The 27,871-nt window shown below is 34.8% G+C and overlaps 2 protein-coding genes and 1 long non-coding RNA gene across 3 annotated transcripts in view; all 3 read right to left on the bottom strand.

Annotated features, from left to right (window-relative positions):
- Window positions 1–315: 315 nt before the first annotated feature.
- Window positions 316–13,230, bottom strand: LOC137399833 (uncharacterized). Its single transcript, XR_010979185.1, has 3 exons — window positions 13,134–13,230; window positions 11,737–11,904; window positions 316–436 (listed from the first exon to the last, which is right to left on the bottom strand). It is a non-coding gene; the product is annotated as an uncharacterized lncRNA (long non-coding RNA).
- A 6,082-nt stretch (window positions 13,231–19,312) lies between these two features.
- Window positions 19,313–27,871, bottom strand: part of LOC137410588 (phospholipid-transporting ATPase ABCA3-like) — a 77,962-nt gene continuing 69,403 nt past the window's right edge. The window contains exons 23-26 of the mRNA XM_068096032.1: window positions 26,455–26,755; window positions 26,191–26,361; window positions 24,201–24,435; window positions 19,313–20,333 (exon numbers count right to left, since the gene is read on the bottom strand). Coding sequence (XP_067952133.1) covers window positions 20,073–20,333; window positions 24,201–24,435; window positions 26,191–26,361; window positions 26,455–26,755 — 968 coding nt within the window. The 3' untranslated portion in view covers window positions 19,313–20,072. The remainder of the gene's footprint in view (window positions 20,334–24,200; window positions 24,436–26,190; window positions 26,362–26,454; window positions 26,756–27,871) is intronic.
- LOC137385323 (phospholipid-transporting ATPase ABCA3-like) overlaps window positions 27,566–27,871 on the bottom strand; it is a 33,584-nt gene continuing 33,278 nt past the window's right edge. The window contains exon 29 of the mRNA XM_068071772.1: window positions 27,566–27,752. Within this exon, the coding sequence (XP_067927873.1) occupies window positions 27,566–27,752 (187 nt within the window). The remainder of the gene's footprint in view (window positions 27,753–27,871) is intronic.

Here is a 27,871-nt window from a genome sequence, read left to right as displayed (position 1 = left end):
TTAGGCAATATATGTCACTATGTAGGTGAAAATACGCACACCGCTCTGCGTTACAGCGCAACATCATTTAATGCTTGCTCTCACGGATCTTATTAGTAAGTTTAGCAATACTAGCTTACTCAATTTAGCCATTGGCAATGTGCCAGGCTAATAGCAAGTGACAAACAACTAAATTACTTGCAACTGTTTATAAGCTGGTTTTGATACTCAACGCCGGGCATTCGGTTAGTTTTATATAAAGGTACCACTTTTGTTAATAGCTAATATAACAATTACCTTTGAGCGACTATTGAGAGAACAGAGGAGTTGTCAAACCCTGTAACACTGATACCATTAAGAGACACAATCCTGTCTCCTGTGCACATGTCTGTCTGGTCAGCACAGCTACCAGCAATGATGTCTCCAACGAAATAGAGCTGGAGATTATCTGAACTTCCTGCGAAAGATTTTAATAAATTATCAAACATAATTAAGGGTCGTGTTCTCTAAAACCGGCAGAATACAACTAACTGGGATACACTGATATATCTAAAAATGTTGCAAAGACACTTTTTAAAGTTAATCTTTACTATAGTAAAAGCTGTGTCTGTCTGTCTGTGTGTCCAAAGCTATTCTTAGAGATTAGGAAAATAATGGCTTTCGATGAAATTCAAACTCGTAATTTTCAGCTTGGTAGACTAATACTCTACCACCTGCCTTCCTCAACAACCTTGTTGCAGTTTGAAATATTTGTGCTCTTAATTATTACACTTGATCATCTCCCATGACGCACTGGACTGCCAGGATATAAATATTTATAATTTTGTTCTTGTGAGCAGTTATTTATACTCTCTACTTTGACAGCTAATATGCAAACATGATACTAAAAGTCAATAGAGTTCAACAGACTCGACAAATCACCAACTAAATCCACTTTTCAAATCTAAAAATTACTTTAGGCTTATCAAATTACAGCAGATGAAATTGTTTCTTTATAAACAAAAATTATATTTTTTTTGACGACAATCCCAAAGCCACGACTTGCGTATTACGGGCTTCATCACTCTTCCAGCTTTTTTCTTTTGCTCAACTAATTTTGTTGATGAGAATAAATCACAAATCACATAAACGCAAAAATTTTGTATTAATGTTTCAGTGCTCTAGTAATAAGTTTGAGTGCTGTTAGCCTTTTGCAAGTCAGCCTGTCTGTAAGTCAGCGTGTCTAGACATACGCATCATTAGCTTTGTGAATGCTCTCTTATTAAAATACATAAATGCAAAATGTGATTCTAGTTTCTGCCACGTAGCTATGATTATTGTCCGCCGTATGTTGCCAACGACTTGATGAGACGATGTGACTCACTGAACAATTTACAGCTGAGCTCTCTTTAGCCAAAACTCTCAAGTTTAGACAATCCTTTTTGAGCCGATATCATAAATATTCCTGATGTCAAAAAGGCCAAATAACAGTCCATAACTGCTTTGCACCACTCTAGAATTGATATGAATATTAATGTAATATTTCCAGAAACTTCTAATAACATTTCTATCACCCTTGTTATTCGATCCTGTTGTTTATGCTACAAAAGGCTGCCAAAACCAGAATTAGAAATAGCCACAGCACAAAGAAGCGCGATGATTCAAAAGGGTTCCAGAATACAAGCAATATTATTTCAACGAAAAAGTTCCTGTTGGGACACGTTGCTACCTTTGTGACATCACTGCAGCAATCAAGTTATTTTGGCTATTTTTACTCGGTGAATCACAATCTTTCTGGAATTTTCAAATTTTCAACACTGTATTTTGTCAGCAAGTGTTTGTCTTCATCAATTTTACACCAGAGCTTTAACTGTCAAGATGGGAGTTCACTGGTTTTACGTATTTCAGATATATGTTATATCTGACAGCGACAATCGATTATATCTTACTCATACTATTCAAGCATCTTATACATATATTCTGCAAGTATTTTATATGCAAGTAAACTGAGTTTCTACGAGCACTTAACTAACTCTCTTCTGGGAAGGTGCAATAAGGTCTGGTTATACATTTTTATCTCTTGAATTTGTTGTAATTGCATCTTAACTATAAATCACCTTTATTTTGGTTGTTATTTTAAACCCAACATTACTGTAACTGTACTTGTGCCTTTCTTGCAATGTTTCATTACTTATATCATTTTATGTAGCAACATTATGTTAGCCAAATGTATATATCTTTGTAGTTTCACGGTGTTCTGTGGTGTGTATGAATAAAGCTACATATATACATCCTAACACCGGTGTATCATACGCAACAAAATCCAGGGGAGCAGTTACAATTAAATAAACATAACACTTGTTCCATCAGAGAAACATGGTAAAAATTCTGTCCAATTTTTTTTACCCATAATGCAACTGGTTTCCCAAAATTTAAAATTTAAATTGTCACTCACATCAAATTTTAAAACATTTTATTAGAAAGTATGAATATTTTTTATAATTAGAAATTTAGTTTGCTGTTTTAGTTGATCTGATTGGCAGAATATTTTTAAATAAAATTTGTAAAAAACTGATCTTGAGTAAAACGATTAAACGAAGAGAAGGATGCGCCCAGATTCCTCCCAAAATAACATCAAGAGTCATGCATATTGTTTGTAAGTGATAAATATAGTTTCATCATTATCGTTACCCATATGTTTAAAGAGCATTTAGAGGAAAACAATGGAACAAATTCAAACCAATTACTTTTAAATAATTTGAAACATTTACAGAAATGTACATCTGAGGCTATGTTTGAAGTTTTATTCCAACAATCATGAGCCTACTTATTGTGTTTCTTGTACAGTCATACATGCTGTTTATGCCTTCGGGAAGTTACGCTAACATAGTATTTCACACATGCACAGTATTTCCACCTGTTTAGTAGAAATCTTGCTAGTTTTCCATCTTTTTATAGTAAATGATAGCAAACATGAACCAAACCTAATGACCCGAAAATTTTTGTAATAGTTTGGTCTGCATGAAATGGTTTCAAGTATATGAATGGCCACCAAGAACCAAGAATCAAGAGTTTGAATGAGAATACTTTATAAAATGACCTTTGAACAGTCTCTCTAATAAACAAAATTCTTTAGACATAACAGCCAGCACAAACCTTTCTAATACCCTAAAACAGACCTGAGCACTTTTTACGAATTACTGTTTGAAGAGTTAAAATCAGACACTATAAAAAGATGCATTTTAAAGTATGAGTAATGTATTGCCAACAGTACAATTATTAACATTGAGAAATCTCATATCATAACATTTAAGAGCAAAGGACATAATTTTTGTCTATTTATTTGGGTCTCTTAGAGTAACTGAAAGGACAAAATAGTTAGGTTTCCACATTAACAAGTCATTGTCTTGGAATAAGCATTTGGAAGAATCGACTGCCACAATCAGTAAATAAATAAACCCATTACAGACGCTTCCCAGCTTATGAATGAGATTTGTTCTGGATGATCATTCGTTACGCGAATTTGTTTGTATCTTGACTCAGACTATAACTTGTGTAGTGTGCTTGGGCTAAAAGTTCATCTTTTTCCGCAAAAACTTTTTCAAATAACAAAGTGTAAAAGTTGCTCTGCTAAAAGATTTGTTTGAACGCTAACATCAACTAGTTCAGCAGTACAGAAAAACAGTTGAAGTAAGCAAACACTTTGGAAGGAATTGAACAGGTAAAAGAAAATCGTTCAATACACATCAAAAAGGCCACCAGCCAAACAAACGATGCAAGTATTTTGTTTGAAAAATGTTGAGTTTCTGTTTCTGTATATATGATAATAATGGTTTGTTTATGTCACTTGTTCTTAAATATATATTCGCAGCATTTGATAGATTATTATATAACTTATAAGCTTGCAGGTTTGTAGCATATTATTTCATAGCATCATTGCAGTTATGCAGTTATATAAACTGGACTTACAATGGGTTGATGCTCATTATCCCGTCTTCTATTGCACATAAAAAGCCAGTTTTTGCTACAAATTGTTGCAAACATATCAATGAGCGCACTGAGCTTTAATGTAACATCGTTAAAAATAGTTATAGAAGGTTATAGGGTAGCGCCTGTACGAGCAACACTGTCCGTGTCTACTGTTGTTTGTAACATGAATGTTCGTGAGTAAATTCTTTGATGCCATTTCTTTTGCCTGGCAGTTTTATAATCAATTCATTCAAATCTATTTTTTTTATTTAAATACAAGTTTATTGCAGTTGATATTCTAAATATCTGACGGAATCTTTGTTTTTGTGTCTAAATTTTGGAGTTGTCATCAATGTGCATATAATGGGTTTGTACATCATCTATGCAGTCCCTTTTGTAGTTGCACTAAATACTTTGGCTTTGTTTATACAGTTTTTAAAAGACCGTCCAAGTTACATACCTATCTGATCTTTTTGTATTAAGCCCAGATCATTATCCAAGGAGAGACAACTACTTACTTCCCCATCCTACTGACAGACTCAATAATACCATTACCACTACATTCCCCTCACTGCTGAAATACAGCAGTGTTATTCAGAGTCCCTTTCCTAAAATCTAGCTTGTTGTCACTTTTCTTTAAATTATGATTTTGAATAGCCCATCACAAAAACTTTTTTTTTTGGGAATGATATTTACGCAAAATAAAGTTTATAAGAAAAATATTTTGGTATGAATTCCAAAATTTTTAGGAAATTTTTTGCCTGTATGTATGAAATAATTCTACTCAGCGTTGCCATTAAATCTGCTTGGGTGGCCAAAGTGTAGCGGGAGCAATGCATTATGTATATTTGAGTATGTTGTGTTCTCAGTGTTAGGGCATATGAACGATTACACCTACTTATGCCAGGAAGTATCAACTTAGTAGTAGATAGCAAAAGTAAAAACTAGCTGATTATTGCTTTAATATTTGTATCATAAACCATAACTTTCATATTTCCTGAGTAATCCATAATTTTATTCTCTGAAGTACAACATGAAATGCAAGTTGTCCTACCTTGACTTTCTATTTAAATACAAAAATTTGCTCAAAAGCGTTTAAAAGTATCCTGTAAACCCTGTCAGGTAGCTTGTGAAAATGTTTACACTTCAAGCCTCAGGGAGTCATGCCTTCTACATTTCATCTCCTTGGCTAGTACCATGCATCTATAGCCTTAGGATTTACACAAAAGGTTGGGGCAGGTATAATGTACCCTCCATAGTCACAAGCAAGCTTTGGCCAAAATCTTTAGGCCGCTGTTTTGCTAATAACTTCCATGAATAAAGCCCATAACAATAGTTGGTACAATGTAAGCAGTTCATCTATTGGTCGAAACATATAGCCAATGGGTACAGGAATTATCAAATGATGACATTCTCATATCCTCATAATATTTCATAAAAACGATCTTTTGTTACATTGAGCTGACGTTAGTAGCTTCTCAACATGCGCTTCATTTTATATTTTGATTATCTGCTATATTTATTAGTCCCAATTACATTTGTATATATTTATCTTCACATATCTTTTTCTATTTATACCATGTACATTTGTATATATATGTAATTCTCAGTGTCTGTCTTTTTGACCTTTTGCTGTTTTGTTAAACCTGTGTCCAGTTATAGCAATTAAAATCTAGATATAAAAAATCACCTTTGTACTGGATTCAAACTGGTGAAACGCTGATCTCAAATCTACTAACAAGCACGCATAACCACAAAGATAAGCCATTTATACCGCAACCATCTCTCTTACCATATACTATATATATAAAAATAAAAATATAAAATAATATATATATATATTATTTTCGATTGCACATGCTAAATTATTAATTAATACTATATTAATTAATATTATGGGTTACAATGCCTAGTTATAATATTTTTTTCACCTTACATTATAGAACACGATATATCTTTTGTCCTCGCCATTCAAAGACAAAAAATTTTAAACCATAAAAATTTGGCAGTGGCTGTACTGATTAAGACAAAATAATGAAATTTTCCAAGATCTCTCCCAAATTGTCTCAACGAAATATGATGCTCACTCACCTCTATCTCACTTCAGCATTATTTGTTATAAGTTATGCAAAACTGAAAACATATAAGTGATAAACGTTTAGCCTAAAGCTAAATTCATTTAAGTTAAATTCAACATTTACCATAAAACCTCTAATTGAACGCCACCTCTATTTGAACGTCACCTCCAATTGACCACCACCCTGAGAGAAGAGTTGAACAATACACCGCCACTCTCCAATTGAACGCCATCTCCATTTGACCACCACTTTGACATAGTTTGATCTTTTCGAGCCCATATTATCAACTGATCAGTAGAAAACTGTTCAGAAAATTGTATTCAAAATGAATCGTTTATATCAATAACAGTTATTTCTCTTGTTGTCCAATTCTAAAGCTTTTCCTTTTGTTCGTTAAAACTTTGAAAGCAACACTGTAGGAGTTATCAATAATGGTCTCAGGCTAGTAGTAGCTTTCTGTTTAACGCGGTCGCTTTATTCCGAAGTAACCTATATACATGTATATAAAAATGGTTTAAATTTACGATGGTAGATGGAACTTGGAAAGCAACGCCATAGAAATAACTACTAACTATCTCAGACTAATAGTAGTTCCTTGCCCTAATACTTTAAAAGACATGCATATAAAAACCGGTTCACACGTTTTGGACCAAAGGTTATACGTTTAGCAAGCAAACTTTTAGCACTACATCAGTGCTAAATGCAGCGCGTAAAAGTTTTGCTCTGCCGACAATTTGTTTGAACGCTAATATTGGCTGGTTCAGCAGTGCAGAAGAAGAATTGAATGCAGAAGATATTGTGGAAGGTATTGGATAACCAGAAGATGTTCATTCCATCAAAAACAACAACCAGAACGCAGCTATCCAAGCGAACGATGGAAATTTTTTGTTTTGTTTTAAAAACGTTCATTTTTGTTTCTGCATGTAATATAAATGTGGTTCGTTTATATCACTTGTTCATGAATATATATTTGTATCATTTAATAGATTATTGTTGTATAACTTATATTTATGCAGATGTGTAGCATGTTATTTATAGCATTTTGCGGCTATCTCAACACGGCTTACAATGGATCGATGCTCATAACTCCTCTTCTATTGCACATATAAAGCTAGTTTTGGCTCCAAACTGTAGCAAACATATCAGTGAGTGCAATGAGCTTTTATGCAAGATTTTGAAATATAGATATAAAATAAAAATATGTCTTCAACTATAGAATGAAATAAAAATTGAAAATGCCAACAAATTGTAAAACAGGACGCAGGCTATAATATCATCGCAGGTCAATTGCAAGCAATAGATATCAACTAGTAGAGATATTTCTCGGTTTCTTGATGCATATTTATTAAGAGATCTTTGACATGTTAAAGGTAAGTTAGCATAGGTATTTATTGCAGTCAAAAGGTTTAATATCGCTCCACCGGAAAAAGAGGGAAAAATATAGGCGACATTCGCTTCGCCCGCAATAGAGCTAAATTTATCTTCCGAAAATTCTGACAAGCTATTTGAAAAATCGACCGCCAGCCTCTATTTAAACGCCGCCTCCAATTGATCGCCACTGGAGAAGAAGGGTTGAAAAATAGAGCGCCATGGCATTCAATTAGAGGTTTTACGGTATATTATAGGCCTACGTGTCTTGAAGGTAAGAACACTCCACAGTACGTACTGCACATAGGACATTGTAATGTTACATTTTTTGCAGATCACAACCACTAAATACACGAAAGTCACTTTAAGTAACTATAGTTACTAGGGTTAACATGCATTATTTTGTTCCTAATTTTTAATATGTACAATACATTTATAAAATTTTGATGATTTTTACCTGAGGTGTTTGAATTAAATAATTACTACGGGTTTCTATACCCCACTATATGACATTTTTGCCTTACGATGCCAATGCTTAAAGAAATTAAAATCATATAATTGTATACCAAATCATCTTTTAATTCTAACCGTAAGAAAACAGGCTTTATTTAGTAATTACTTGATAATTATTTCACACTCAAATTCAAACACCTTTACAGTTATTTTATTTTCTCCTAATATATTTCAACTGCACAAAACTCTTTTTCACGATATGAAGTTTGAAAGTTTGAACGGTAACTGTTGTTATATGTCCAATAAGATAATTTTTTGTGCAAAGACTTTTTTCTTACCTATTATTAAATAAAAAGAGTCTACGATCAAAAGAGTACCTTCATGTACAAGTAATAGACAGAGATTAATGCAATGCTTAAATAAAAAGAATTTTTAGCAAAACAAATCATAATTGGCTGGCATCATAGACACCGAAAAAACCGAGCATCTACATTTGAGACCAGATTTACCAGTGATGTCACAAAGAAGGAATTGAGTTTCTGCCAATTCAACTGTAAAAATCTAAGTGATTTTAATATCTACAAAATCATAAGTAAAAGTTTACCAATGTGTACCAATTCAAAGCCAAGATAATACAACCTCCTATTTTATGAAATATACATGTAGTATGGCTGAGAGTTACTCTGAGCTGTAAAGAGTAACTATTCGCTATTCTAGGTAAAAGTTTTATAACACTAATTAAATTGCTTGTAGTATCCACTAGTTGTAAAGAACTAGTTTTACATGGTAGGGGTAATGAGATGATTTACTGTTTGACAATATTGCTTTAGATGTGCTTTCACACAGCTATCAATCCTTATTCTCAATGCTCTCACACTACCATCATACTAAATCCTTTTAAGTTTAACTGTATTCTCAATGCTTCCACGCTGTTATCATACCAAATCCTTCTGCTTATGCTCCATCAAACTTGGTTAACTTTGAAGATCGAACAGGTTATGTTCATCTCAATCCGGTCAAACTTGTCCTAATAAAAGGTATTTACTTTGTGTTTGTGTTTGTATTTTAATTATTTGTGTTATATTGTATTTACATAATTAATTGTAGATTTTTTTGCTCAACGCAATGCTACACATATGAAATTTATTTCTATTGAAGGCGCATACGGTATCTGTAATAAATAAGACATTTGGTTGTTTAGCCTTAAAATGTGCTTTGCATCTTTGCACCACGGTTTATCAGTTGCTGTCAGATATCATTTCGGCTGATGCAAGCGTTTAGCTGACTTTTTGACCTAAAATCTAACAAAATTGGCTCAGATAGCACTCATCAAAATGCTATAAACATTGAAATGCAATTTCCAAAACACTGTGGTCAACTGTTTGATGTGGTTGGAATAAATATTTTAGCTGTAGGATATCCCAGTACTTTCTCAGTCTACCACACTTGTGAGTGCACTAAAACTTGAAGACATGACACATGACACATTGCATGGTTCAGGATCTACTCTGTAGGTTTCTATGATTGAGAGACAGATGCAGAAAACTAGAAGTACACAAAAAATTGATCACAACTCCTCTTCCATTTTGAGCTTTCTTAAAATTTATAGTCTTTGAAGATTCCGGCTTTACTAAAACCAGAACCCTTGTCCATGTTCTAGTGCAATGAGAAATACACCTTCACTCAGGTCACAAGACTCCATATGCTGTATAAAAAGAATCAAACTCATTAAAAATTTTAATGCATTTATTTTAGTTTCAAAGCCAACGATGTTTAAAAATTCTGAAATTTTCATATGGAATAATTTTTGAGCCCAAGCCATTAACCTCTAGAAATACTTTAGCTTTACGAGTCTGTCACTTCAGACCTCTTGTCATTAGATCTATTAGTGCATTATGATTACTACGCTCTGCTAGTTTGGAATGTTGAGTGATCTAGAATGACCTTTGTTTATATACATGGGTCCTGAAGGTCAAACAAATAAAAAAGTGGACAATATCTTCGCAGTGAACTTCGCAGATCATGTCATTGCGAGTCACCGCCTTTCTCTACTGGCTTCTTCTATCAACAACCACTTCAATGGTTAAAGGTCATACCAACGTCTGTCAAAGGTCATCAAAGCTAAAACTACTTCTTACCGTCTGTCAAAACAATCACGGCAGCAGAGGTTTCTAATATAAGATTATCATAACAACTGTTCAGTTGCAGTCGGCTGAGTAAGGAGATATTAGCATAAATTGGGAGAGACTGGAGTCAAACAGATACTGTTCTGATTTGCTCAGTGCTCATCCTCACCCTCTCTCTCTCTCTCTCTCTCTCTCTCTCTTCCTCTCTCCCACTCCATCTCTTCCTCTCTGTCTTTCTATTTCCCTATCTCCCTCTCTCTCTCCCTCTTTCTCACTCTCCCTCTCTCCCTTTTCCCTCTTTCTCATTCTCCCTCTCTCCCTTTCCCTCTGCCTCTGCCTCTGCCTCTTCCTCTCCCATTCCCTCTTCTTCTCCGACTCCCTCTCTCTCTCTCCCGCTCTCTCCTTCCCTCTTCCTCTTTCCCTCTCTCACTCACTCTCTCCCTCTCTCCCTCTCTCACTCCCTCTCTCTCATCCTTCTTTCACCTAATGTTTTGCTTACTATTGTCTATCACTATGAGCAGTACAATATCACTATTGCAATGGCTCAAAAGTTAGAAAAGTCAAAAGTTGGCCGTAGCCGACACCCGATGTCTATATAGCTATATAGAAAGGTTACTGTCTCGCTACGTTGCAAGGTTTTCAAGAGTTGAACATGTGGTCCAGTCTCTCATAGTTATTGTTATCCCAATAAGATAAGTCAACTGATAACACAAGAGTGCAATGTTTCACCTTGACTAAATTCTGGTGGCTCACTCTATTTAATGACTAACACAGCCAGTTTGTTGTCGGAATATTGTTACCTATGAGTATCTATGTCGACTGCAAACGTATTTGTCTGTCAGCTGAGAGCTTATCAGGTTCAAAAGATGCAAGTGTTAAGTGCCATTATTGCCATCATATCATTATATTTTGTGAATATGCTAAAGTATTTATTCTTTTCTCTAAATGTCGACAGGTTTTAACACAGAGGTTATAAATAGAGCATAAATATTATTAATCTTCGAGTTTAGATATCATTTTGTGCTGATATACAGCAAGTCTCATCTCTGTCATTTTGCATTAAACTGTGTGTTTACTTTTGTAATGACCAATTTGTGCTGCAAATTAGCGCAAAGCTCGATCTATCTATCCGACAAACATTATGTGTACCATACCGATGCATTTGTTATTTTATTGGTTTTTAGGGCATTACAACAAATGATGAAATTTATATTTACAATTGCAAGTTGAAATCTTACTCTACTTGAGTAAGTTGAACTGTGCGCTTCATCTGCTCTGATTGGTTGCCAGGACAGAAATATCATCTGCAGGTCAAGCTGCAGTAACAAGTTCAAACTATACAATTGCTAGGCACATTTTTAGCCAGCCAAAATAAATAGTTGTCAAAATTTACTGGCTAATAGAGCTTTTGGCAAAACTACCTTGATTGTTGTCTAGCACAGACATACAGCTTTACTTTTGAAGTGAAGAACAGTGCTTTTTATTTTTGTAAATACTTGCTAGGAGAACTGGCAGCAGTTGCTATGGTTGGCAGCAGCAGTTTAATGATTTACAAACATAACGGCCTCAAGAAGCCATTAACTAAATCCCCAAAATAAAGAAAATACAAAAAATAAAATTGATCTCTTATAATTTCACAAATTTGTTTCAATTGTAATTCTATTCCACTAATATCAATAAATATCAAGACTTTACATTAACCTTTCTTCAATATTCACTGACATCAACTACCAATTCATTCGCTATGGCAGCTTGAAGACTGCTATAAGCAAGATGACACTAACCATTTTGAGATGTAGAAGCAGGGGCCCTCTCTGTGCATCTTCGTATAACAAATCCATATCCTCTAGCACCTCTCTTCAAGCTGACATGCTTCAGACCGAAGGCTTTACGTGGTGACATGCTTGCATGCGGCACAAAAAAGCTGCTTTTTTTCAATGCTATATGTAAACCTACAAAATTGCTAGGTAGAGTGAGGAGTGATTGGCTTATGGTAACAACGCTATCAACAAAAGCAATTAGAGAACACAGTAAGTAAACAATAATGAATAGTAATAAAAAAGTTTGAGATCAAGGAAAAGAGGTATAGATGAACAAAGAAACAAATATGATAGCAACATAGAGAGATAGCAATAGAGGAACATAGGGATATATTAATAGAGGAACATAGGGATATCAATAGAGGAACATAGGGATATAGCAATAGAGGAACATGGGGATATCAATAGAGGAACATAAGGAGAGAGCAGTGGGGTGAGAGGGGTACAGAGAAATGGTGAGATAGAGGCACAGAGAAACAAAATGACTGAGAGACAGAAGGACATAAACGTGTGAGAACATAGGGATACTGGAACATAGAAAAATAATGACATTAAGAACACAAAAATATAGGAACCCGGAATCACAGAAACAATAGAACCTAAGAACACAGGAGAGCCCAGAAACCCGGAAACAGCTTAACCTAGAAAAACGTAAACATGAGAACCCAAGAGCTCAGCAACAGCAGAGCCCAACAGGCAGGGCCTAGGAACACAGAAACATGAAACTTAGGAACATAAGACCAAAGTGTTGGAAAAACTTAGAAATAGAGAGGCAGAATGACATGGGAAAAAGGACAATAAAAACCTAATAACATGAGAACATAGATACACACAAAGGGACATAAGAGCAGGGAAACATAGAGATAAATAAACGGAGAATCAGATAAACTCGAGTCAGACGCAGTAATAGCAACATAGAGAGAGGGGGGAGAAGAGGGAAGGGGGAGGAAGAGGAAGAGGAAGAGGAAGAGAGAGAGAGAGAGAGAGAGAGAGAGAAGGAGGGAGGGAGGGAAGGAGGGAAGGAGGGAAGGAGGGAAGGAGGGAAGGAGGGAGAGGGAGAGAGGGAGAGAGGGAGAGAGGGAGAGAGGGAGAGAGGGAGAGAGGGAGAGAGGGAGAGAGGGAGAGAGGGAGAGAGGAGAGAGAGAGAGAAAGAGAGAGAGAGAGAAAGAGAGAGAGGTAGATCTACACACAGAAGTTGAATCCAAGCTGAGTATTCCATGTGATTAATTATTCCAAGCATGAATATTACTCCCAAAATTCTATAAGTAATTCTAATAATAAAATTCTATTCTATAAGGAATTTGTTTTGTTGTCTGATATCGATGTACTGGATTAATGATATTTTAACATATGCAACTTACCTGAAGCATTTTGTTCTTTAATCAGAACATAATTCCTTGAAATGGATAAGAATTCTCACTCCCGATGCATTGAAAAACCGAACTAGAATGTCAAAATAGAACTCACAAAAAGTCGTAAAGCTTTTCTAGCACGACATGTACCCTACGACTGCACTCAAGCTGTGCACATCTTTCATCCACTCCAATTCCCATTAGACATGAATAGCCATTAGCGAAGCACTATGGAATAGTCATGTGTGGATACAAAACAAACAGCTGTGGAGTATGACAATTCCCTGCATATAAGCAACACGTGTCACACAGCCATGTGCTGTAATTCCTTGCGTATAAGCTTGCTTTGAGATCGGTTAAGGAGAAAGCTGACAATGCTATTATTTATTGTGTTCATAATGAATCGAACTGCATTGTTCTAGTACAGCTTATGATATGTGCATTCTATAGTCATGTACTGAATACAGAAACACAAAAAATAGATATATATAGAACTGCAATGTTCTGCCAACACCTGCATGACACATGCACTCGGAAGGCCTCTCCTGCAATGATAGAAGCGTGCTCAAACAACATTAGATACGCTATGATCTCATGCTTTATGTTTGTCCTACCTCTATGGCTTCAGAACTGTTACTTCAGCTCTAGGAGTAGGTTTAAACGCTGCTTGGAGCAGCACTGGCCAGATGTGAACAGTTTGTCTGTCTAATGAATGAACAGTTATTCAGTGCCTTGCTTGTCTCTAACGTAATTGTCATTCTTTGAGACCGGAATGGGTTGATGAAGGGTGGATAGAGATCACTCTCTGGAGAGTATAGGTATATATAACACATGTGTATGCAATAATACAGAAAGGAGAGGTGAATATAGTGTTACAGTAAAATATACATAACACGTGTGTAGAGCTTGCATAAAGCATTTATAGAGCTTGCATAGAGCTTACATAGAGCATTCATAGAGCTTACATAGAGCATTCATAGAGCTTACATAGAGCATTCATAGAGCATTCATAGAGCATTCATAGAGCTTACATAGAGCATTTATAGAGCTTACATAGAGCATTCATAGAGCTTACATAGAGCATTCATAGAGCATTCGTAGAGCATTCATAGAGCATTCATAGAGCTTACATAGAGCATTTATAGAGCTTACATAGAGCATTCATAGAGCATTCATAGAGCATTCATAGAGTTTACATAAAGTATACACTGAAAATGAATGAAGTATGCAAAACATATGTAAAGGATACATAGAGCGTACATAGTCTGTAGCAACAAATACATCCACAGAAATTAATGCTCACATACATGTAGATATAGAGAAGTAAACGTAAAGCATGCTTAGAGAACACAGTCTAAGTATAAAATATGAGTTGCATATAGATTGTAGTAGCACTTGTCAGTCTCGAGCGCTTTGAGAGATCATCAGGTGTAATAAGTATCAGCACAATTATTCCACAATACAGCAAGGTGATTGAGTGGTTTAGATGATAGCGTACTTTGAATCTAAATATTCGGGTTCAATTTCTGCAAGGTAATCGTTTTCCCAACACTCTATAGTTTCGGACAGAGAGATGGACACAGCACTTATTATAGTAAAGATTCCTGAATGCCCGGCGCTACACGCTGTCTTAACTGAATACCCAGCGTTGCACGAGTAATGAATAAGTTTGTGCATAAGAGATTTATCCTCGATCAACATATACAACATTTACCATTCTGACTTTTAAATGAAGATGTTTGTTTGTTTCTTTGTGTGTCCGACCAATGCATAATTCAAATATTTGAAAACTCGACGCATTGCTAAAACAGATTGTTGATAAACATTTCTTACTTTTAATGCTAAACATTCGCCCAAGATTTAAAACAGCTTATAAACAGTGGCAGGAGATGTAGTTGCCATTGGCTAAGTCTCTTTACCCTATGAATTTTAGCAACTTGAGCTAGTAACTTAAGCTAATATTTTAATCTTTACTATAATAAAAGCCGTGCCTATCTAAAGGCAGCTAAAAGCATCAGGAAAAAAGATTGCACCTTACAGGAATTGAACCTGAACATTCCGATGCATATATGTGAGGCTAAGCGCACTACCACTAACACATGCAGCCACTTTGTCGATCTTCGGAATAATTTGGCACATAATCATTGCACAGCATGATCTTTCACAGTGCACTCGACTGCAAACATGCAAGTGTGCATATTTTAACCAATCGCTATTACAGTAACTGGAAATACGAACGACGGCAGACACACACTTGATTTTATACATGTGTATTATCCCACGACCAAACAAGTGGAGCGAATGTTTGAGAGTTTTATGATAAATGCATGTGCACACAACTCACAAAAATTATTCATCAGCAACGCCGCAAACCCTTGTACCGAAATCTCATCAACAAATTTAACCATTTTTTTGTAGAGTCGTTTAAGTATAATAACGATACAAAACACATATAAACCTAATTAAATATGTTACCAAGTCTTTGAAAAGTGTCGAAAGTATTTTAAAACTTACCCATCTAAACGGATTATACACAAATAGACAGATTAATTTGGCCGAAAATCGTTATTAAAACTTACCAAGCCTTACTTTTATCAAAATTAAGACCGGCAATTGAAACACCGAGTGACAGAGAATATAACCATTAAGTCGTGCGCATTTCACAAAAAAATAACGTGCACATTTCACCAGTCTATAGCATTGTCGAATTGCCAAAGGTTTCTGTAAGTAACGTAGCAGTACCGAAATATTATCGTTTCTTTTTTGCCGATTTTAAAGTAACTGACATTTTAAACACTTTTGAGTACTTTGGTATTCTAACTGATGTTCAACGCAGTGAAAGCAATAATATACAGCCCCCATGGGGGGCTGTATATCATTGGTGAAAGTAAAGGAAATGACGATGATATTTTTTTCTAACAATTCTTATGAGATTATTACAATATTCAATTATAAGTTTGGATGACTACTGAAGTGTTATAGTCACACTAACAACATCAATGATGGGCAATATGTTACTGTTATTATTTTTTCTAAATAGTTTTGTTAAATAGATTTTCTAAAAATTTATATAAATATCACAACTTGTTGATATTGTTAGCTATAACGTTTTGAAATGTAAACAAAATTGTGCATTGGTTTTCTATTATTACTGTATTACTATATTAATAATAATGGTTATTCTAAAAATATCACTGCATTTTACTTCTAATATTGCATTTCTCCTATTGCAGGGGGAGAGATATAAACATATAATCCTTTCCTTTCATTATTGCTGTTTGTTGTACATAATAGCACCCACACCCAGTACATTACAGCTACCATTGCAGTTATCCTATTGCACTGCAGTGCCATTTGACTGCTAATATTGCATTTCTTTTCCAATATCACTTTGGTCATGGGCTGTATGACAGTGGAATTTCTAGTTATTATTATTACTAGAAATTCCCCTGTCATACAGCCCCCTTTTCAAAGACTTGGTAATATATTTAAATAGGTTTATATGTGTTTTGTGTTGATATTATACTTAAACAACTCCACAGAAAAATGGTTAAATTTGTTGATGAGATTTCGGTACAAGGGTTTGCGGCGTTGTTGATGAATAATTTTCGTGAGTTGTGTGCACATGCATTTATCATAAAACTCTCAAACATTAGCTCCGCTCGTTTGGTCGTGGGATTATTATTATTATAGTAAAGCAAGAAGTAATAAGAGACTAGCATCGGTATAATGCAGCCTGAAGGTCAACCTTTAAACTGCCAACTCAGGGTGAAGAAGATCAAAGGGAGAATCCAAACTGTGACTATTTGTTTGACAAGCACTAAAATATAGTATCTCTCAACTGACTCAGTCTATCTCTATTAAAGGCAAAAGATGCTGTGATTGATGTGAATGACTAGATGCTAGAAACAATGGTATGCATCGAGCAGATTTCTAATACAAATGCTGAGAAAGGTATGACCAAGCAGTAAAAGAAAAGCATCACAGGCTGAGTTTGACATATTAGAAGGTGGGTGTCAGTGAAGCAGTATAAATACCGATTAAATGATGTCAATAAAATGTGAGAAAAGAAGTTCAGGTTAAAAAATTTTGTGTTTGTCTTTGTCCTTTGTCCTTGGATACTATAATTTCGGAGTTATGTTCCTAAAAGGGGAGATACTTCAAGCATCAATCTTAAAAACAACGTTCTGTCTTGAATTTTTTCTCTTTTAATGGCTCATGTAATAAAATGGTACTAAAGCAGATACAATATAAGAAATAGTTTTAGTATATAAAAAGGCAACTTCTGACTGGTGCCTACTCAATTTAGGTTATCGACAATAAAACATTCCTGGTCAATTATTTTGTTGATTTTAATCAATAACTGATGATGTTTATTCAATTTTAATAAAAAGCAACAATTTATTCAAAAAGATCTTGGTAGCAGTTAACAGGGCGAGTGTGTATGCATTCATTAAGACAGATGATCTCAAGTAAGATTTGCCCCATCACGAAAAGATAACTCCCAGTTTATGTAGGCAACAGCAGTCAAGAGGGCCCTTCAAAAGATGAACTTTCGCAAAATTCTAGTAGATTGTGTCAGAAAGTTTCGGCATGTTTCTTTTAATTGTGATTGTTTCTGATGTTTGAGGTGATCTGATTACTAGGATGTTTCAAGATTAAAATTGAAAAAACTTTATCGTGATTGAAGCACTCAGGACAAGCAAAAGTGCCATTATGGCGTCTGCAGCTGCAAAGAGACTGACAGAATAGAAATGCGTAACGCTGCAACTTGATAGCAATAGCTGATATCAACTATTGACACGATAACAACTAGTACCATCATTTTGCATATCTTTTCCTTGTGAGAGTTTTTAACTGTAACTAAGTAATGTCGATTTTGATTTTGAAGCATCCTGGTAGTCAGATCATCTCAAACATCAAAATCAATCACAAATAATACAAAAATATCGAAACTTTTATATGAAATCAACTAAAATTTTGTCTAAGTTCATTTTTAATAACATGATATAGACCTTGCATTCTAAGGTACAAGTTTCTTTAAAAACACATTGATTAAAAACTGACGATTACAACAACTATAGAGTGATTACAACAATTATAGAGTGATTACAACAATAATAGAGCGATTACAACAATTATAGAGCAATTACAACAACTGTAGAGCGATTACAACAACTATAGAGGGATTACAACAACTATAGAGTGATTACAACTACTATAGAGTGATTACAACAACTATAGAGTGATTACAACAACTATAGAGTGATTACAACAACTATAGAGTGATTACAACAACTATAGAGTGATTACAACAACTATAGAGTGATAACAACAATTATAGAGTGATTACAACAACTATAGAGTGATTACAACAACTATAGAGCGATTACAACTATAGAGTGAGTCACAATATCAAGTAGACTTGACTAATAGGCCTATAATACAGTTGTACAATAGTTTAAGGCAGTCCACGAGTTTTGCGGGATTAAGTCTTCAATAACATACATTCAATAAATATAACTATTTTATATAAATTATGTTTATTCAATGTGTCAGGAAGGCGTTACGTTATGTATACATCAATTATTAGCTATATTATTAGGCATATAGTAGATATTAATGAGTAAGCAAATTCTATGGTATTCTTCATAGATATACTAGGGTTTACTATATCTATGGTATTCCTCATAGGTATACATGTAGTAGGGTTTACTATAACTATGGTGTTCCTCCATTCCTAGAACAAACTAGTCTTAATGTACATTTATTTAGGGTAGGTATCAGCCGCTGATGAATACTTAGTTTTGCAGCATACATGTCTTGTATGTACAGTACTTTTTTTTTACTGACTAACGGCCGTTGTGTATGGTCCCTCGCGTTTCCACAGATAACTAAAAATTATCGATTTCTGAAAGGTGCATACTTCTCTAAGATGTGCATATATACCTATTAGATTTTTGCTAACCTTGAACACAAGTTATCTTCTGGTGAGCACTTATGTCTGGTTTGCTTAAATCCTGGCGTTTTCTTTTGATATGTACTTGTTCTCAGCAAATACTTACCCTTGATGTGTATTTACTCCTAGTATGTACAAGGAGGATCACAGACAAACTACGGTGATGTCAGAAAGATATCAGAGAGCAATTTTATTTTAAAAGAACATTTATCTGAGTCCCATTGCTGGAGCACAAAGCACAACGGTGATATAAAGACAAGCCAAGGTGTCTGTTTAATGAGATCTTCTGCAAGATTTAATAAAAACCATAACAGTGTCCTCGATACACTCAGTTAAAGATTATAGATAGAAGAAAATAAACTCTAGCATCTGGACTATAACATATAGACTACCCGTGGCAGACCACACGTAAAGTACAGGATGTAGACTATAGATTGTAGAACCTAGACTATAATATATAGACTATAGATTTATAAGCTATAACATATATGTAGACTATAGATTAGAGCCTTTGTCATAGAGACTCTAGAGTGTAGACTATGACATATAGGCTATAGATTATAGAACATAGACTATAACATGTAGAATATACATTATAGAATATAGATCATAGAACATAGATTATAACATATAGGCTATAGATTATAGAATATAAACTATGACATATAGGCTATAGAACATAAGAATTGAGAGATATGATTGCAAGAAAAGTCAACGCACTGGATAAATTTGGAACCAAAAGAAAAATATTCAAAAAATAAAATTATAATGGCACATTTTTCATGAAGCAAAACAAAAACAAATGTTAGAATATCCCAAAACAGCAGTAAATAGCGTTATCACAGAAAAATAAAACTTCTATTGGCACAAGTAGTTTCGTAGAACTTAGAATGTGGTTTCTATCATGGCAATTACCATTTATCTTTCAGTTTACCACAATCAAACTAAATTCTACAAGACTTCCCATGTTGAAAATGCAAATTCTTTTTCTAGTTGGTAGCGGTAGTCGCCGGTCGTTTCTGATCGACAATGTACTCTGGGATACAACACACGCAACAGGTCTGTCGGAACCTTTTCGTGCATCCAGGCTTAGACTCATCTGGTTCAACCTGGGCTCTTGCAAAGTTGATGAATACTTGCTCGAGCGTCGTCTGGCTTACTGAGTAGTCTTCAATGTTAAGGGCTGCTTTGTTTTGCTCAAGCTTCTCAAAGACAATAGCCCAAGTAAGCTCTCCTTTGTCTATGTGGTACTGCAAGCAGATACCATAATCTATGAGTGAATACAAGTGTCTATGTGGTACTTTAAGCAGAGATCATAATCTATGAGTGAATACGAGTGTCTATGTGGTACTTTAAGCAGAGATCATAATCTATGAGTGAATACGAGTGTCTATGTGGTACTGCAAGCAGATATCATAATCTATGAGTGAATACGAGTGTCTATGTGGTACTTTAAGCAGAGATCATAATCTATGAGTGAATACGAGTGTCTATGTGGTACTGCAAGCAGATATCATAATCTATGAGTGAATACGAGTGTCTATGTGGTACTGCAAGCAGATATCATAATCTATGTGTGAATACGAGTGTCTATGTGGTACTGCAAGCAGATATCATAATCTATGAGTGAATACTAGTGTATATGTGGTACTGCAAGCAGATATCATAATCTATGTGTGAATACAAGAGTCTATGTAGTACTGCAAGCAGATATCATAATCTATGTGTGAACACGAGTGTCTATGTGGTACTGCAAGCAGATATGATAATCTATGAGTGAATACTAGTGTATATGTGGTACTGCAAGCAGATATCATAATCTATGAGTGAATACGAGTGTCTATGTGGTACTGCAAGCAGATATCATAATCTATGTGTGAATACAAGTGTCTATGTGGTACTGCAAGCAGATATCATAATCTATGAGTGAATACGAGTGTCTATGTGGTACTGCAAGCAGATATCATAATCTATGTGTGAATACAAGAGTATATGTGGTACTGCAAGCAGATATCATAATCTATGTGTGAATACAAGTGTCTATGTGGTACTGCAAGCAGATATCATAATCTATGTGTGGATACAAGTGGCTCTACATTCAGGTACAGGAATGCTTACTTCAGTTTCTATAAGAAGACTATTGCCAACAGCCAACATAAATAAACAACAAATGACCAAAAACTGCAATATCACGATTGCAAATATTTTGTTTTAATTTTTAAATAAAATTGTTTTGGATTTATTTTTAGATTTATTACTAGAAATTCCACTGTCATACAGCCCACGACCAAAGAGATGGCCAGAGATACTGGCAAAAAAATAAAGGGTACTGATGGTTGAGAAATGCAATATTAGCAATCAAATGGCTCTGCAGTGCAATAGGATAACTGCAATGGTAGCTGTAATGTACTGGGTGTGGGTGTTATTATATACAACAATAAGCAATAATGAATGGAAAAGATGTTTATATTTTCCCCCTGCAATAGGAGAAATGCAATATTGGCCAATATTAGAAGTAAAATGCACTGATATTCTTAGAATAATCAATTTTATTAATATAGTAATAATAGAAAAACAATGCACAATTTTGATTACATTTCAAAACGTAATAGGTAGCAATATCGAGAAGTGGTATTTATATAGGTTTTTAGAAAATTTATTTAAAAAGTGTTTGGTCATGACAAACAACAACAATGAAAGGAAAATATTACACGTTTATATCTCTCCCTTGCAATAGGAGAAATGCAATGTTGACCAATATTATAAGTAAAATGCACTGATATTAAAATAACCAATATTGTTAATATAGTAATACAGCAATAATAGAAAACCTATGAGCGTTCATGCGTCTCGAAGATTTCTGCAAACTGCAGCAAAATAAAAGCTGTTATTAAAGTGTTATAAAGCTGTAGGCCTAATTTACTGTAATGTATGTAATTCAACAACAATAAAGAAATATGTTTATTATAACTCTGAAATGCAAAATTAGAAGTAAAATGGCAAGCTACTGTGTACTATACACAGTTTGAAAGTTGGTTGCGTTGAATGTAGAATGGTTTTGATAAGCGATCTTTAACAGAAATTCTAGAATTCTAGAAATTCCACTGTCATACAGCCCACGACCAAAGTGATATTGGAAAAAAGAAAGGGTACTGATGGTTGAGAAATGCAATATTAGCAGTCAAATAGGATAACTGCAATGGTAGCTGTAATGTACTGGGTGTTATTATATACAACAAATAGTAATAATGAAAGGAAAAGATTATATGTTTATATCTCTCCTCCTGCAAAAAAAGAAATGCAATATTGGCCAATATTAGAAGTAAAATGCATTGATATTATTAGAATAACCAATATTATTTATATAGTAATAATAAAAAACCAATGCACAATTTTGTTTACATTTCAAAACGGCATAGATAACAATATCATGAAGTTGTGATATTTATATAGATTTTTAGAAAATCTGTACTACGTAGTCATTGTCCTGTAGTCATCCAAACTTATAATTAATTATTGCAATAATCTCATTAGAACCGTTAGAAAAAATATCATCGTCATGCCTTTACTTACACTGCGTTAGATTTTTAGAAAGTCTGTACTACGTAGTCATTGTTCTGTAGTCGTCCAAACTTATAGTTAATTATTGTAATAAGAAACGTTAAAAAATATCATCGTCATTTGCTTGCCTTTACTTATACTGCGTTGGACATCAGTTAGAATGGGAAAGTATTTAAATGTGTTGGCAAATGAAAATGAAAAAATTGAAATCAGCAAAAATGAAACGATTTCTGTACTCCTATGTTAATGGCCAAAACCTTCGGCAATTCGACAATGCTATAGACTGGTGAAAAGTGCATGTTATTTTTTCGTGAAATGCGCAAGACATCTCCATACTTCATCGTTCTATTATCTGTCCCTCGGCGTTTTAATTTCCGGTCTTAACTTTTATTAAACCAAGCTTTTCAAGCGTTTTGTGGCGATTTTCGTTGAAATTAATCTGTCTATTTGTGTATAATCCGATCGGATGGGTAAGTTTTAAGATATTATCATAGGTTTACAAAGACTTGGTAACATATTTAAATAGTTTTAAATGTGTTTTGTATCGTTATTATACTTTAACGACTTTAAATTCCGATGCTTAAATTTTTTGATGAAATTTCTTGACAAGGGTTCGTCTCATTTTTGATTAATAATTTTCGTAAGTTGTGTGCGCATGCATTTATCATAAAACTCCCACACTTCCGCTCCGCTCGTGTGGTCGTGGGATAACCTCTACCTATGAGTTTGGGCTTCATCAGGTCTGCACTTCTGTTCAAGTATTTCTAAAGTAACAATACGAAACATATTTTGATGAATTATAGCTTTATTAGTTTATTTTTATATATGATTTTTGTAGATGTATTTTATACATTCGGATAAAAAGATTTACTTCAACAAACAAAAATTTTGACATAAAAACTAATCTTGGAATGAATTATTGTCATATGACAAAGTTTGTCAATAGATGAAAAAGTTAGTATCTGTAAATTGAGTATTCAAATATAATAATTGTTATTATATCTATCATTGGATTGAAATCTAATTTCAGAATGATTTTAAAATGGCAGCAACAGCTAAGGCTAATATTTTGATACGAAACTAAAGTTTTGTAGGTTGGTAATTTCTTTTTCAAGAGAAAGCAACTACAAAGTAGAATGCCTGGTGCCCCAACATTTAACTTAAAATTTTGACTAAAACTGATAGCAGTAGATGGACATAAATTTAGCATTGGGCAGAACTCTTTTTCCAAACTAAATAACACGATATGCTAAACCAGTGAGCTGCCCGAGATTGATGGATTCATTGAGTGATTATGTCGCTATGTGGGTGAACATACACATGGCGCATAGCGTTATGGCGCATAGTGTTATGGCGCAACGTTAATAAAGATATGGATAGTAGCGGATAGTCAATACGGATAGTAGCGTACTCAAATTAGTCATTGGCAATGTGCCAGGCTAATGGCAAGTGGCAGGCCACTACATTACCTACCAATATTTATAAGTTGTTTTTAATACTCGTGCAACGCCGGGAATTCCGCTAGTCATCGATAAACAGACAATTGTTGTCCATACCTGAACCAAGTTTTGGTGCTTATCCTTGAGGACAGAACCAGGAAAATTCTGCTCAACAAAGGTTTGAACAGCCTGAATGTCAGGAAGAGAGCCATCTTCTGGATAACTGACTCTGGCAATTAGGGTGTAACCAGCTCCAAACTTGTTCTTCAGGTGCTGAGTGCTGCCAAGGCATCTGTACTTGCCATTTACCATGATGGCCATTCTGGTGCATAGAGCCTCACACTCCTCCATACTGAAATACAATAGGAGTGATCAAACTCAATGTGTGACAACTCCAACATGCATAAGGTATTGGCTATTAGTATAAAACGTTTAGGCAAGCCCATATTATGTGAGCTGTTCTGGATTCAAAAAGTCGCATGCATATTCATCCAATAAAATGAATCAGCACCTGCAACCATTCGGCATGAAAGTAAATATTCAACCGTAACATGTGAAAATTGACTTAAGTGCACAAAATGGTTTTCAAGTGCGTGAAAAGGAGCAGAAACTGACATTCCGTACAAGAATATGCAGCAAGAAACAAACATAAGGATATGATGTAAGTAACAAACATGCCATATAAGGCTGTATTGCATCAAACAAACCTTATAAGGATGCGGTGTAATAAACATACCATATAAGGCTGTACTGCAACAGACAAACTTCATGAGAATATGGTGCAATATTATATAAGCTGTACTGTTAGGGACAAACCTAATGAGAATATGATGTAATAATCATACCATATAAGACTGTACAGTAAGAGAAACCATATAAGAAAATGATGTAATCAACATATTATAGAACACTGTACTGCAACAGACACCATTTACTAAGATGGGCTACAACAAGCATATTTTATAAAGTTGTAGTAATTAGAACTATCATATAAGGCTGTACTGCGACAGACCAATTTTACGAAAAACAATTTGTGTGGCTTTCAAAGCTTAAAATAAAAACCGTAAAGATTTGGAGTTTGAAAACGTACATAATGTTTTTAATTTTTAAAAATGTTTTTAACATTTCAAAGTTAGAATCATCCATAATAATAGTTGTTATTACGTCGTACGGTGTTCCTTAAAAGTACTCTCATCATTCATCAAAATGCTTTAGTCTTCAGGTAAGATTGTAAAGCACATTAAGGACGAGGCTGAAAACAATGGATATGATTTAAGACTTAGTGACTTCGAATTAAAGTGTAGTTCTGATGATTGTGACGATTGATCTTCTCAGGTATACCGTCACTAAAATCATGGCAACCACTAAAGCCACAACGAAAAAAGTTAATTGTTATTGATATAACCGAGTCATTATTATTTATTAATACTACTTTGTAGACACTTTTCTACTGATCACTTCCTATTATGAGTTCATTAAAATCAATAAATGTCAAAGAGGCAGGCAAATAGAGGTGCCATTCAATTAAAGGGTGGTGTTGCATTTTTTAACCCTTCTTCTATAATTATAATAGTGTTATATTAGAAGTGGCATTCTATTAGAGGTGGCATTCAATTAAAGGTTTCACGGTGTATATAATATATTTACCAGTGTCTGTCTGCCATCGCTCGTCTGTCCAATTATAGAAATGAAAAATTCACTTTGTACTATATTTGAATCCGTCACCTCCAGGACTGGAGGCGATGAGCTTACCCATTAGACTACGTGTTCAACTGACCTTGGCAGTGAAAATATTCATTACATCGGTTAAAATATGTATAACAATGTTGCGCCACATGTAACAGTCACAAGCTGGCCTCACAGCTCACAGCCTCACAAGGTGAAAGATCGGCGTTGCACGGCTCATAAAAACAGCTTATAAACAGTTGTAAATAATGCAGTGTAAAGGTAATATATTAGGTAAGGTAATGTAGATAATGTAATGTTTATAAGCTGTTCTTTATTACCTGTGCAACACAGAGCATTCATCTAGTGAGGCCTTGAGGCTAGCTGCTCATCATTACGTGTGACACAACGTCATAGAACCAACCAATATCATAAAACCAACCTGTGAGAAGTGAGTATGAGTGTTTTACCACTGTCCCTCACTTTAGTCAGAGTTTCCCACAACATTCGGCGGGCAACAGGGTCCATACCCGTAGTTGGTTCATCCAAAAAGACTATTGGTGGGTTCCCAATCAAAGCAATGGCTGTGCTTAGCTTGCGCTTGTTACCTCCACTAAAATAATACAAATGAAAAATTGAAACAACATAATTGATCTTTGGTCAAAATTGAAGTTACTAGCAACTACTACTAAAACTCAAAGCCAACCTGTAGTCTTTAGTGTTTTTCTTCTTATGTTTATTGAGAAGTAGAGCTTTGAGCAAATCGTCAACTATCCCAGGAATAGATGGTTCCGGAATGCCACGCAGTCTGGCATACATGTACAGCGTTTCTTCTCCTGTCATTTGGTCTATGAGTGCATCAAATTGTGGACAATAGCCTATGGACTTCTGCACATCATGGATGTCAGTTCTGACATTCTTTCCAGCCATAAAAGCTGTTCCACCAGAAATAGTTTCATCACCGGTCAGCATTCTGAATGTTGTGGTTTTTCCAGCACCGTTCACACCTGTAGAAACATGTTAGACTGTTTTAACATCTAGCCAGAACACAATAGCACAGGTTAGACAATTATACATTGAATCTCACCAAGTCTTTATTAACAACGGCGATTTGATAAGATACAACTAGTCCAACACCTTCTGCAACTCATTACCATGTACTACGAATCAGTCATCTAGTCCAACACCTTCTGTAATTCATTACTATGTACCACGAATCAGTCAACTAGTCCAACACCTTCTGCAGCTTATTACCATGACCCATTAATAAGTCGACTAGTCCAACACCTGCAACTCATTACCATGTTTCATGACTCAGTCAACTAGTCCAACACCTTTTGCAACTCATTACTATGTACTACAAATCAGTCAACTAGTCCAACACCTTCTGCAACTCATTACTATGTACTATGAATCAGTCAACTAGTGCAACACCTTCTGCAGCTTATTACCATGACCCATTAATCAGTCAACTAGTCCAACACCTTCTGTAATTCATTACTATGTACCACGAATCAGTCAACTAGTCCAACACCTTCTGCAGCTTATTACCATGACCCATTAATCAGTCAACTAGTCCAACACCTTCTGCAACTCATTACCATGTTTCATGACTCAATCAACTAGTCCAACACCTTCTGTAATTCATTACTATGTACCACGAATCAGTCATCTAGTCCAACACCTTCTGTAATTCATTACTATGTACCACGAATCAGCCAACTAGTCCAACACCTTCTGCAACTTATTACCATGTTTCATGAATCAGTCAACTTGTCTATAACCAATAATTCTACCTTTTATAGCATAGGATAAGACTAACCGAGGAGACCGAAGCACTCTCCTTGCGGTACAGAAAGGTAGATATCATCAACAGCTTTGTGGTTTGCAAAATATTTGGTGAGCCCAGTGATCAGAATTTGGCTTTCTTCCAGATTTGTCTTCTCTGAGTTGAGAAGAATCTTCTCTTTCTGTGCAGTGACATCTTCATCTTGTATTTCATCTCTGCATTCAGAGCAGGAGCACAGGCTAAGGCATCACCGCAATTAATTTAGAGGAGCACATGCTAAGTCATCACCAGAGTAAATTCATTATTTATGTAAAAGAATTTTTTATACATAGAT

This window comes from Watersipora subatra, chromosome 1 (genome assembly GCF_963576615.1).
Source record: "Watersipora subatra chromosome 1, tzWatSuba1.1, whole genome shotgun sequence".
NCBI classification, from domain to species: domain Eukaryota; kingdom Metazoa; phylum Bryozoa; class Gymnolaemata; order Cheilostomatida; family Watersiporidae; genus Watersipora; species Watersipora subatra.
The sequence above is the reverse complement of the archived record's forward strand: the minus strand, read 5'-3'. Positions and strand labels throughout refer to the sequence as shown.